Source organism: Eimeria tenella, genomic scaffold (genome assembly GCF_000499545.2).
Source record: "Eimeria tenella Houghton genomic scaffold, Eth_scaff106, whole genome shotgun sequence".
Classification (NCBI taxonomy): Eukaryota; Apicomplexa; class Conoidasida; order Eucoccidiorida; family Eimeriidae; genus Eimeria; species Eimeria tenella.
In genome coordinates, this window is record NW_013541468.1 from 78,112 (window position 1) to 91,909 (window position 13,798).

General features: G+C 48.3%; 1 protein-coding gene across 1 annotated transcript; it reads right to left on the reverse strand.

Annotated features, from left to right (window-relative positions):
* Positions 1-8,375: 8,375 nt before the first annotated feature.
* Positions 8,376-10,202, reverse strand: ETH_00002020 (SCP-like domain-containing protein, putative; the record flags this gene model as incomplete). Its single annotated transcript, XM_013372747.1, has 5 exons — positions 8,376-8,502; positions 8,767-8,934; positions 9,059-9,147; positions 9,520-9,674; positions 9,929-10,202. The coding sequence occupies 5 exons, from the start codon at positions 10,200-10,202 to the stop codon at positions 8,376-8,378; spliced, it is 813 nt and encodes a 270-aa protein (XP_013228201.1).
* Positions 10,203-13,798: the final 3,596 nt, after the last annotated feature.

A 13,798-nucleotide genomic window follows, 5' to 3' on the forward strand; every position in this document is an offset into this window, starting at 1 on the left:
ACATCTGTCCGCCCAACTCTGCCTTCCCTACTGTTTTCTTCCGCGTTAGCTTTACTGCATCCAAATCGCCCTGGCCTGCACCTAGCTGTGTGCCAGGTACTACCAAGCATCAATAGCTCTCTCCACCATTTTCAACAACGACTGTCCATGGAGACACCCTGTAGGCTCCTTACTTCGCACCTTGTCACCGTGGTTCCCGGTTTCAATACACGATTCAAAAACTGTGCAACGGGCTACTTTACCTTGTAGCACTCCTATTTTTTCCGTCAGCTCTTGATCGACTAGTCTCCGCGATACAGATCAGCACAACTGTGCGCCACTGGACGTGACAATTGAACCAGCAGCACTGCAGCGTGACCTCTTTGCAAAGACGCATACCTCACAGCCCACACCTGCTTATCCTAAACACAGCTTGTCTGTGCTCCGGTGTTTCATAAAACTGTGAAGTGCCCCGTACGATACTCACAGGGAAGGCCTTTTGGTTAACCCGAACCTTCTTCCGTCGCCAGACAAAACTTTTCGTCGTCTCCGGTTGCCTATGCCCTCCTGAACTTTGAACATTGACTCCCTATGGTTATGCAAGCATTTCACGGTACCCTCCATGGCTGCGTAGGGTCACGCTGCGCATATAGTGCAAACCGTGTAAAGTCAGGTATGCAAATTTTACTGCACCCTCAAAGTTGAATGCTAGACGGCTATATCCCTGGACGAAACATCCCATCTGCACACAGCATCTTTGCGCCATCAAACAGTAAACTCATCTTGTCCGCTCATGCATGCCTGAGGCCAGAACAGCTCTTGATATCCTCCACTCGACCCAAAACTATCAGCTCTTACTATGGGGCATAAACTGTTGAGCGGCATTTACCGCTTCACCTCTACAAAAGGCCAACAGCCTTGAAACTGGCTCGGAGCTCGCCGCTGCTCAACCTGAACCCTAACTGACCCCTCAGCATCTGCATGACACTGGGAGCGGCATACTTAGTCTCATCCGGCCTGTATGTCTCCTTGCGGCCTGTCTGTCTCCCTGCTAATGCTTTTTCCCGGTCGTTTGCTCACACCCTACTGCTCACTAACAACGACCACTACACGGAATGCATCCGTCCACTGAATATAAATCAACGCGATGGCCCACACCGTTCAATGTTGTGCATGCCCCGCTGTTGCGTGAGCAATTCGTGCCGAGACCACTCCCCAACTGGCCCTCAAACATCACCAAGTACGAATAATGTCACTGCATGATTGATCTGTCTGCGGAGGATCTGCGGTGGAACTCCCCCCACCGCCTTACAGTTTCCGCATGCTACTTCATGTGTCATGTCATCGTTGGCATCCAGCAAAAACAAGCCAGCCTCTATGCCGCCCTCTGCTGTCAACAAGCATGATTTCTACGTTCAGCAGCGTGCAAACCACGCCTCGCATCTTTCGGCGGGGAGGGCTCTTCCTCTGGGTCACAAAGCAGCAGCTATAATTTGAAGCGCATAGCCCTCCTCTAGGGCTCTAAATACGCGTTTTATTGCCTTCTTTGAGATTACATGTTCATTGCACACCTCACCAGGATATGGGACGGCACGAATCTACCTCATTCTTCCTCGAAAGAGACAAATACTACACGTTGCGCCCATCCCCCGCATCCTGCGCTGACTCCAAGTTTCAAGCACCAACTGCGGCTTCGACTGAGCATGACTGGTTGTTCGGCGGCCGCAGATGCACCGTAAGCTAGCTACAAAGGGCACTCCCCCTATTCAGCATGACTAGTTGTTCGACGGCCGCAGATGCACCCTACGCTAGCTACAAAGGGCACTCCCCTTATTCCTTCCACTCCTCCCGTTTCACAAGCATAATTTCCAAAGGAGAGCACTGTTCGGACCACTCTTCCATAGCACTCTGCTTGCCCTCCCCCGGCAATATCTGTTCCGTCGGCTAACTCTTAGCATACAGGACTAGCCCTAGCACTTCGTCAAGCGCAGTTGTATATAAACACACCTCATCTCTCCAGGATTATGCATACCTCACCTCTCCAGGAATATCAAGGCCCCTCTGTTTCCCTCAATTTCAATTTCGCCTGCTGTGCTTCATGCCTGAATTCGATGCACCCTGCCGGCCATGGCTTTTCAAAAAATTGTTTGCTTGTGTGCACATCTCTTCCAGAGTCACATTTCCTCTTCCTCCGTTTGTTCCTCCAATGCTGCCTCTACACCTCCGGGACTGTAAACCCTTGCAACCTCTGCAAACAGCCTCCAACTCTGACCTAACACATGTCCGTCCCTGTAAACACGTATGCCCTCCCCACTACACTCTCCCTTCGTAATTTCACTGTCTTAGCCACATAACTGTGAAAACCAAGCAGCATCGCCGGCCTCAGTACACTCAAGCCATGATGAGCCCTCCCCACCTCTTCCTGCCCACGCTTGCTCATCGTGTCGTTAACACCCCACCCCACCTTCTGATAAGGCGTGCATAACATCCTAGCTTTTCTTCACTATACCACTACGTCGCGCTTAACAAGTACCAATCCCCAACCTTTCTGCGCCAAAATACGTCCATACCCCTATTAGACTTTTATGGAGATTTCCGTTACCCACTACCTGGATAATAAATAATAAACTAAACTCCAAGCAACTTCCGAACGTACTGAAGGGAAAGCAACTAGAAAGCTCTCCCTTGCCTCTCGTGTGACTAACTAGGACCCTGGAACACTGCGCGTCATTCTGCATGTTGTGAAAAATGTGACCCCAGTTAAGAGTCAACAAGAACAATCCGAACGCCCCCATCGGAATCTCACGCATTTACAAGCGGTACACCTGGCAGACATTTGGTGCTACATCAAGACGTGAACCACGAAAAAAACGTGTAAAGTGAGGCCTTACATGTAGAGAGCATCCGTAACACTGCGACAAGCACATCAAAATTATTAGGTGAAGACTTCTGGCGAAGTTCGAGGCAAGCAAGCCACGGCATGCCTCATCCACCGGGCACCCAGAGCCCAGACACACTTGCATGTTGAGTGCTCCCCAACACCCTGTACAGGCAGAATAAACATCGTACGTGCAAAACATGGACCAAGACTGTGCCCACCATACATTTTAGAATCACTATAAAATTGGGTACCTGGTTAACTACAAGAAGTCGGTGCATCCAGACTTTCAAAGCAGTAGCTGCACGCCCTGAAGAGCTCAGAGCACACTTAAACTGCGGATCTCTCCTGTGTTCAGCACGAAAACTACCGTGTCACCCTTCAACTTTAAGATGCTACTCTCCTACATTCTGAAGGTCTGGGTTGCTGCGGGTAGCTAGGTACCTCAGTTCCGTCCTCCTTCCTCGTCCATCCCAGCTGCTCACTGTAACGCTTAATGGCAACAAAGAAGTGGCTCCGACTGTGAGATTGCATGCCACGCCCGCCAACAGTGCACAAGATCTACGCATATACACTGCGTACATTGCCACTCCCCACTCTCACGTCACACGCAGAAAAAAACAATACATATATCCCTCCGACACTTCTGAGCCAACTCAACCCACCTAACGTAGCCCTGCTCAATTCATAGTCTGGCACTGCATGCAACATCCGACATCTGCGCATCCCACCTGCACTAACGCCGTACACTATTTTAAACCTGCGACACCCTTTAGAGGCAACCCTATGACGTTCACACTGCCGATACGTACTCACCGTATGCTCCAACCACCATGCTACATAGCCGAATAAAACGCACTGCACGCCGCTACACTGGCTTTCCTCCACATTAATTGGGTCTGTAAACTCTCCTTATTAATGCTAGTTCTCATCTACAGAACAATAAACTCTACGACTGGAAAGGCGTTGATGGAAGTCTCTACTGTTGCACTGCATATCAAATTCCACGACTTCTTCCAGCTTGTATCTGCTCCACAAGTTAATATTTCAGCATATCACGCTACAACTGACGTTACGCCGGTAAAACGCCCTACGCTGCCTATTATTTACATCTACCCTAATAGGGACACATAACCAATGCACACTGTTGACCTAGTGTAGCAAAGTCTCTGCAGCTACACTTGGCATCTGTATCTTGTACTGTCGTACGAAAATGGCTTGACAACAGCGACGAGAATGTCCACAAAGGGGGACCACGGAAGGAGAAATTCGGGGCCGTGCTGTTGCCGGCCGCTGTTGTGGTTGCTGCCGCAGCTGCTGCCGCGGCCGCAACTGCAGCTGCCCTTCTAGCTGCTGCTACAGCTGCTGATTTGGCTGCGCAGGCGTTCATGATACGATGTGTCCTCCCCAACATTCGTACACAGCTAGCGCCTGAACTCCACCAGCCCTGGACAGCAGGAGGAAGCCCTCCTGTATTTGCAAACGCAGATATGTCACGTCACAGCGATACGCTCCACCATGCACTGCGCAAAAGCTGGCAGGCACCACTCCTATAGGGAAATGTCTATGTAGTGTCACGTGGGCAGGACGACATGCCTACCTCACGCGGGCCATTACATGCAAGTCTCATATGCTTTCAGCATGCCCGCATACTACGAAAATATCTGGTTCGTACCTTACGTGCACTGCAAGCAATCTTCACGTGTAGCGCTATGTGAAACACCATCTGCATTAGTTCACCACTAGCGAACTCCAAGCGAGGGACAGGCTCCCCTCAAATGTTCGACAGGCAGATGCATCTGTTACAACTGTGCCGCGGGCATGAACAACACAATGAGCCTGAAATATCATCTTCCGCGTGTATGCCTATCGGCAGGTCAACACGTGGAGGATTCATTTCGCCAATTCGCGCCACGGGTTGCCACCTAGTTTCGGGTGAACAGCACTGTCCACCCACAAGAAATACCTACGGCCACTTCCAACAGTCTACACCGCATGAAACATGAAAGGGAAACCGGGCAGGCAACCGCACGCAAGACCGCCGCTAAAGAACCCCCTGTTCTGCCCTGGAACGCAAACCATTGTCGGCTCTCAGTAAGCTCCCTCGTTTACTCCCTGCACTTCTCTCCTCGCGTTGTCAGGCCCTATCGTATGATGTCTCAGTGAGCGGACAAATCCGGGACGTAGATGACCAACCAGTTCGTGTAACTATCCCTCCCTTAGAGACCAGAGAAATGCGCACCGACTCGTCAACTCGCCGACGACCTCCCCTAAAAGACGTTCATCAGGCCATCAATGCCAAATATCTGCGTAAAAACAGGCAGACACACGCACAGAAAGACAGCATAACCAACGATATGGAGTCAACACCGAAATGCGCGAAAATTACATGCTGTGCACACCCTCCTGCGTTCTGCGCTAGCTCAATGGCCTGGCTAAGCTGCGGTTCAAGGAATCCAAGATACGACAAATCTGAAGGGGATGTACCCTCCAGAAAGCACAAACCTTAGCGCTGAAAATATACCACACATCCCTTGAGTATGCAAGATGATGTGTCGTACAAAGTCACCTTGGTCCGACGCAGCCCCCCAAACCCTGTTGTCTTGCTGTCAACGGAACTAGAAAATGCTTCGTACATGAATTTGATTCAATCTGATGTATCACTTCCTCTTTCATAGGTCTTATTCAAATCTGCGAGTGTGTGTGGTTGCGAAAGCGTCGAGTGTGCACTCTGCTGTCCGCGATCAAGGCTGGGGGTTGGCTCATTGGATCGACCGGTCTGCTAGCACCGCTCACGCTCAGATCAGCTAATGAAGAATACAATGAGCCAAAAGATGCTGCGGCATATACCAGCAAATTGATACTTATATTCCTTCAAGTGTTAAATTAAGAGGAAAATGTAATGCAGCGACTCAGCTACTAGGATCAGACGAAAAAAGCGTTCCAGCAAGCTAGTGAAGCTTCCCCGGCACTCCTTGGCAACTAGCTCAAAAAGCTCATCACACTGCTCATAAGCAGTCTGTGTTGCAATTAGTAATTGGTACTCCGCTGAACTGTTGTGAAACCGTTATACAAGGGGCAGGCGTTTTGGTGATCATTGCCCCCCACAGTGCCGCGAAGTTCACGGAGCTCTGCTATTGGCACATTCAACGTTCGCCAACTCTCTAGGTGTGTGCACTTTTATGAAGTGTACTTGTTCAGTGGATGAACTGTAAACTACGATTAGACCAATTATTTAGCAACTGCAGATGCAGTGATGGCCCGTCGTAGAGACACAACGCCGGCATTCAGCCACTGGGAGCCAAGTTAAAAGGCTACATGCTGTAAAGGGTCTTACTGCCGAGTAAACTTATGTCAAGACCCTGGTTGCAAGTAAGGGGGACGGAGAGGACCCCCCCGATGCCCACAAGGCTCTGTACAAGGGCAACAGAGAGGGGCGCATCTCAGGACTTTCTTCGTGTGCCAGCCACAAAGTAGCATGATTAAATTCCTCTAGGCAAGCTTGTTAACTCTTCCTTTCAGGACCTGATGTATCTTGATCGTAACAGGCGCCAGACTGTTGTTGCCCAACTTGTTGGAAAGGAGCACTTACCTGCTTTCCGCGCACTGCCTCGAGTCTCGTGGTCGAAGTTAATCTATATAGCACATAACTACCTACTATGAGTTCACTTGAAATTCTTTGTTGCTTGGGAACGTGAAGAAAATTATGTCAGTGGAGACAGTTTGCAGTGGATTCACATCGATTTGCAGAGAATGGAGCTTGGCTGCAGAGCAAACACGCAAAAAATTGTTCGTAGGAGGGAGGCCCCCTAGCGTGTACCGCTGGAGACAGGGCTAGTTGCGTCCTGTTAGAATATTCGCCCCTTCCAGGCCTGGTGTTGATGTGTAAATCTTTCGCCCATAGTAGCAAAGATGCTACAGACCCAGCTAAAGCCTTCGTCAGATCACCTTACCTAGACTGTGCAGAGGACAATGGATGCCTGACGGGTGGAATGAATGTTCAAAAGTGACTGGAATCTAAGTTATACCACTCTAAATCACTGTGAATTCTACCAGTCCACGAGGTCCTACCGCATTAAATCTCATAAACAAGTCCTGTTCGTTCACTTCGATCTATACACGGTACGGTGCTCCGTCCCGGAGCATTAGTCTGCTAATAACTATGTGCATTGAAGTAATAGCATTCGACCGCAGAAAACTCGTCAAAATGGATAGACAACCACCCGTACCCAGCAGAACTTCTGGTTCACTACTGTTCCACCAGGGAACTCTACAACCATGCTTCGTTTTGTGAATGTGCAGTTACAGCAGTACGGTGGCACAGTGGAGCATGAAGCCAATTGCAGCCTATGCTAAAAGACTTCTGCGACTGGACGTCCTCTAATTAAAGTGATGGTACACACTGAGATGCCATCCATAAAGCAGTAATGGAAGATCGAAATCATACGCCTACATTGCCCCAATGGTTGTGCACTAAGGGCTTGGCGCAACAGTAGCATCAGAGCCCGCTCCAAAAATAGAAATACTTGCGTGTATGCACATGCCTTTATTCAGCGAAACACAATAATACGGTCGTTCAGGACAAATGAGAACTAAAACAACGAGACAGCAAGTAAGCGAAATGTTGCTGCTGCCGACTTTGAGAAACATAGCAGGTCGTAGTTTGCCAACAAACTGAATTATGTTAGTTAAAGCTATTCCCAAGGCAGATCGGCATGTATACACGTATATGTACGTGCGCATATAGGACAAATTTGCTTCTGCATGCACTACAAACCGATGACACATATTGTTGCACTGCGTTCACAAACATGATACGTCTCTTACAGCTAACCCAAGAAGCCAACTTCCCACACGGACAACTATTGAGCCACAAATCTGCGAGCTATGTACGTTCAGTTGATGAAATGACGGCAAACACATTATTCGAGTTCACGATCGTATATTTTCAGCAGCAAGTTGAACGCTGCTTGCAACGCCACTGCCATTTTGCCCGCTCAGAAGCATTCACATTATTCCTGGCAGCTGGAAAATCCATCTTGAAAGGCCTATACAGTGTGCTACTGAATGCTGTTTCCAATAAAGCCTGTGTGAAGCTTGGACTAAAAGGAAAGATGCATCTTCTGCCGTAAACTCCTGGTTGCTGACTGCAACGTTGAGGCCGAAGTGAAGCAAAGCCTTGCCACTACTACTTGGGAATTCCTGTGCTTTTAAATCAAAAGCAGCCAGCATGGCACCAACGAGGTAGACAGGAAAAAAGAGTTTACATTGTCGTCGAATTGATGCTTCGTTCGCCGTTCCTCGCATCTTAAAGCAAGAGATTAAAGGACGGCAATTAAACGCTTAATTTTACGTCTCTTTTCCGCATTATCGAGGCAAACATTGCGCCCTAAAGGTGGTGGAATTGACTACCAGCGCACCCGACGCAACACAGCGCAAACTGTGTTAATCTAGTGGTATTTGAAAACATTCACACACCAGCCACAATTAAAAGGATAACAATGAGTTCAGTAACAGTTTAGTACACTACGGCAGAGCCTGTGCTGGTAATGTACCCCACAAAGATAACAGTAACCGTCACAAAAGGCGACAAGGACACTGCAGGTGCACTAGAAGCGCTCATGATGCTATTCCACACCTCCTCCCTGACGGACAGTAACACACACAAGTTCAAATTATGTGGGCCGCAGATGAAGCAACCAAATGGAGGAAAAAAATGATAAGGACACAAAATGTCATGACCACATAAAGAGAACAACCCAGTTACATGCAATTACATGTGAGCCGAAAATACTCCTAATATATGATTACTCATCTTCCTGGATAATTCCTTCACTGCAGAATATGTAATTCTAGAAAACGAATGGCACAAAGCATAAACTACAATCAACACTACATACAATACTCACGAGAAAGGAGGCTCTCCGGACCAGTTGCCAGGGGGCTTGTAGTTGCAAATCAGGATCGAGCTCCCGCATCCCACAGTGCGGGCGCAGCCGAGTTCCGTACTTCCACTCCACATGACTTGAGTGAAGTGGCCAGACTTGAGCGTCCAGTTTCCACCTGGATACTTCCCGCTGAGGTGAGTACAAGGAATGGAACAAATGAGCAAGAACTAAAACGGCAGTGGCACATGATTACTTGAATTGAATTTTGTGTGTCCTCGTTATCTCTGCCTGGTTTGTCTGGTTCACAGCTTACTTGAAATGCTTTATCTCGTTGTACCAGGCCCCCACAGCATCTGAGCACATCGCCTGTGGGCCGGAAGTCGCGTAGAGGTTCTCACCGAACTAAAAAGGAAAAAACACGGAGGTAAGATCGACAAGTTAACAAGGTTACGCTTAGCACCCCCAGAAAACGCACATGCAGCGGGAAGTAAACAAAGAAACGATATGTATGGAGCCATCCTAAGAGCGGTTCAGACAAACACACAAACGCAACTAGCAAGAACCAATTTATAGTGTCCTGCGATAAAGAACTTCATTTCCCGAAAGTACGGACAGGCGCCGGAATAAAGAGAGAGCGAAGAGTCACACCACTACGAACTCCCGTTGACAACGGGATTATGAACACAACCCAGCTACATGCAGACGGCAGCGTGAACACCATTAAGTGAATATAACGACATGTAATGAAGCCCCGAACAGATTGAAACAGCTTACCCCGTCGGCCCCCGAGTGTTTAAACGGGCAACCATGTTCCATTACATATTTTGCGTAGGTCAGCGCCTGGTAAACAGCATCGGAGTTCCGCTCCATCGGCATGAGAGGCTTTTTGAGTTTTCCAACCCTTTTCTTGTTGTGCTCGATCACGCAGTCTGTGTACACGGGCATGTGAACGCTCATATCGGCTCAAGGAATAGACTGCACGACACTTTGAACACAGTGGGAGAGGATACACAGACTAATGTCTTCAGGATACACAGATTAATATCTTCAGAAGCAGCAGCACAAGCACTGCGCCGTGTGGGTGGCCAGCCAGAACCCGCAGGCGGGATACGCAGGCACAGGAATAGCTGCACACTGGTTTATTTCATTTGACTCAGCTATTGCATGTTTGGTTCCGACTCACCATCTGTCACGTCTTCGGGCTGAGCTGATCTGGCATGAGCGGCAGTATTGCTGGTTTGCAGGAGAGCTTGACTGTTCCCCGAGGCGTCTTGGTGTTTGTGAACTTCTGCAGCGTTCACTGAGTTCTTAGGCTTATGAGTGGACGCGCTTTCATCCGCAGCCTCTAACTTGTTTTCTTTGGTCACACTTGACGCGTGAGAAGGCGCAGCACTTACAAAAAGTCCCAGAAGTAGAGCCACGAAGGCAGCTCCTACACAGGAGGACCGCCCCCTCATTTTTCCCACGTTAGATCTAGTTTCTGGTTGGCAGGATGTGAATTGATATACAACGTTGAAGTTCAGGCGGGGAACAAATTACGACACTGCGAGGAGTTTTCACCAGGGAAGCGAAATGGTACCGCGGAAGCAGCGACCGGTGATTTGGGGTCAGCACCGAGACTTTGAAGAAAGTATTGGCTTAAAATTGTTCAGGAAAAGGCTTAAAAAAGCTTAAAACGCGCTTCTGCTGGGCGTCTTGGAGTTTTCATGACTGGGCACTGGATGATCTCCATAGAGACAACCCTGCTGGTCGATGAGGCATCGGACAGCAGCCACAGACAACCTTAAAGTTCAGGATACCTTTAATGAAATATTGTTGGTGAATTGACGGCAAAAAAAGGGAACAAAATTTTGGACATTCCTCTGTGTGCTGCTGGATCAAAGCAGCCAGCTCAGCACGGTGACCAGCGGTGCCTCACACGTGGCAGCAGTACGCGCACACTTAAAGTAAAGCAAGCTAAACAATCCTTACTATTCTTCTTCTGCTTATCTCTTTTTAAAAGACAAACAGAATTTCAACCTTGAGCCATACCCGCCATGAGGCGGTATGTGTAGCTCCCACCTACCAAGCAGCCACACCGGTTTACGACAGCTGAACCGTGGGGTAAGGGCTTTAAATCACATCTACTGGCGAACTTGGCACTTCAAATTTTAATTATCTGCATGAGATGGAGTGAAATTACGCCTTTAACCCACAGAACGACTGTCTTTCGCTCGAAGGGTGTGTCCAAACCCCTGAAACCAGACTAAGGCTAGACCACGTGGCTTCCAGCGAAGCAAGCAAACAAACAATTCCTTCCCATCATTCACTTCCCCGATATTCACCAGCTATGTTTTCTAAAGACATGCATTTGCTCCTCGGAAGTATTCGATTGCTTCGTGATGATTCAAAAGTGTGTGGAGCGAATGGAGGGTGAGGAAAGCAACCGAAAAATACGGCAATGAGCTTAAGGCTAACCTTTACCCTTGTACGGAGAAGTCAAAGAGGAATGATTGGAGTGTTAGGCTGTACGCGAATGGTATATGGGGTCACAGACACCATTATATGCCACTTGGCCCACGAAGAAGCGTGAATGGTTTCATTTCTAAGAGGCGTCTGCCGCGGCCAGTGCCCAGGGAGGGTTAGCGGTGCAGTGCTGAGGATGGCATTTACAAGTGCCACTAAACCCTGAAATCCACGAAGAAATGGGGGCAATTAGTTCGGAAAATGGGGGGAATTAACTCGAAAACATCTTCGTCTGAGCAGTATATGGGGCCCTGGAAGGGAACAAAGGCGGGAGAATGAAAGGAAGTCTCGGAGAAGCAATCCAACAAAGAAATCCATGAAATCTGAATTGCCACTAGAAAGCAAGATCACAAGACTGTGTTCTGTAAAGTGCTACGGGCATCTTTAGTGTAGACGTTTAGCGCTGTTCGCAGCCAGATCGACAAGCAGAGCAGGAGCCCTTCCCGGTTCCGAATGAGTTGCTTCTTTCTGAGGCGGGGAGCTCTGATTCTTCTAAAGATTCCTTTATTTCACTGCCTGGACAAAAGCAATGACCACTAATGCTGACAAATGTTCGTACCGTAATGATTCCTCCTTAATGGAAAGATACGCTCTTCCCGTGAGGCCGTGCATGCAATGATATGTTAAAAAGGACCGGGCCTCTCATATAGTATGATGAAAATTAAAGGCTTCGCTTTTCGGTATATTGTTGTATGTAGCCTGTCCTTGTACAGCGCGCTGGCATCGGTAGGTGAGGAGCCAGACTAGAGCTGAGACAGCAGGCCAAGCCCCCTGACCCTCTGGGTCGGAAATTGTTACATTAGGGTGACTAAGCTGTGAAATGACCAACAGTGATCTTAATGTTTTTTTGATTATTCAGAATAACACATATGGAGTCAACGAAGCGGCGTAACGAGTGGTTGGGAACCCCGTTGTATCCTGGAGTATGAACCGCTACAGAGCACTTACTCGAAATATTTCAGGGCAGCCTTAAGTTCATTTTGAGGAATGCTCAAGCCAGCAATCAGGGTTTCTTCTAGAGATGGCAACACTCTTGAAAAGTGGAAGGTATACCATTCTGTCCTCTGGCTTCTTTTGAAACTACCCTATGCATCACTTTCCCAGTAGCGTTGTGTGGCCAACACTGGCAGGTAAAAAAGACTTGTTCTGGCTTCCTCAGTGTATGCTTCACGCTACGAGAGTTAGAACTCCTTGACTTCACCGTGGCATAGTCCCAGAGCAATCGGCTCCCAACATTCTTCCGTCCTGGAGAATAAGCTTGGCCTATTCTGTCCATTATAGCCCTTTAAGGCACTTCCAGCCTTACTCCACCGGCGTTGGTAACTATCTTTGTTTCCTTAGCCCTTGCTAACAGTAGGTGCCTATATTTACAGCCCTGTTGGCCAGACTACGCATAACTGGGCTTGAAAAAGAGAAACAATCCCTACTCAATTAGGGAGAGTAATCTTGCATTCCGGTGCGAATGGGTTCTGAAAATGGCGTAGGATTGTGGCAAAATAATCTAAGTTTTGCTTCAATTTCACTTATGTGTGTATTAAACTTCCCGTCACTTCAGTCCCACAGCCAGACTAAACCAATTCCTACCCCATGCGGGGGGTTCTGCACTGCAATTAGCACTTCATAGGCTAAGAAACTGTCTATTTCGTTGTGATGTAGGTGCAAATATTTGCTCCACAAAATTCACATAATACACATATAAACAGACTCAAGCGAACCTTAGTGACTGTTGGACTTTGGGCAGCTTGTCAGCACCTAATTCCTTTTCTCTTCCCGAAAAGTTCAGACAGTGGATAAGAAGACTTACACAGAAGGCATAGGAGGTGTTACAGCACAAGAGGGCTCTTACTGGGAAGCCTGAACACAGAGATGCAGATAAGGAGCTCAAGTCTCTTAACTTGGCACTAAAAACCTACATTGAAGTATCTGGACTCTGCACTGTTACTCCAAGCCCAGCAGGGAGGAGCAGCAGGTGCTTTCAACACTACGCTGACCACGAACTCTTGCCTGTTCTAGGAATAGTCTTCTCTTTTGATTCATAGTTACCAATATCTGTACACCTTTTGTGGTGAGTGAGCGGAAATCAATGTACTACACGTCGACAGCTCGTGCTCCTGGTGGATGCCAGCGGTTACTGTCCAAAGTGCCTCTCTGTTGCGTAAGGAACACGCTTACTCCAAGACTATTCATCTAAATTGATTTAATTTAACGCGGGAAAAGAGAAAAAACACATGAAATATCCTCTCCGGGGCCTGAGGCTGGGCTGTACACTCACTGGGCACGAAGCAACGGCCGCATGAGCCAGTGGGGGAAATCACAGTTGACACAAGACTCCTCAACTCGTCGCAATGCCTTTCAAAAATAACGAGTTTTTTACATGAAGTCGAATAAATAAGAGTGCCACAATCGGGGAATATACCAATTTGTTCCACTGCAGTTGCCTCAGCCACGTGATGTCCACTCAAACCAGGCACGCGACTCTTCTCGGGTCTCACCCTTCTGCATTCTCTTAAGTGAGAGCTTCTTGCAGTTCGTTTGCGTTTTTAAAAGA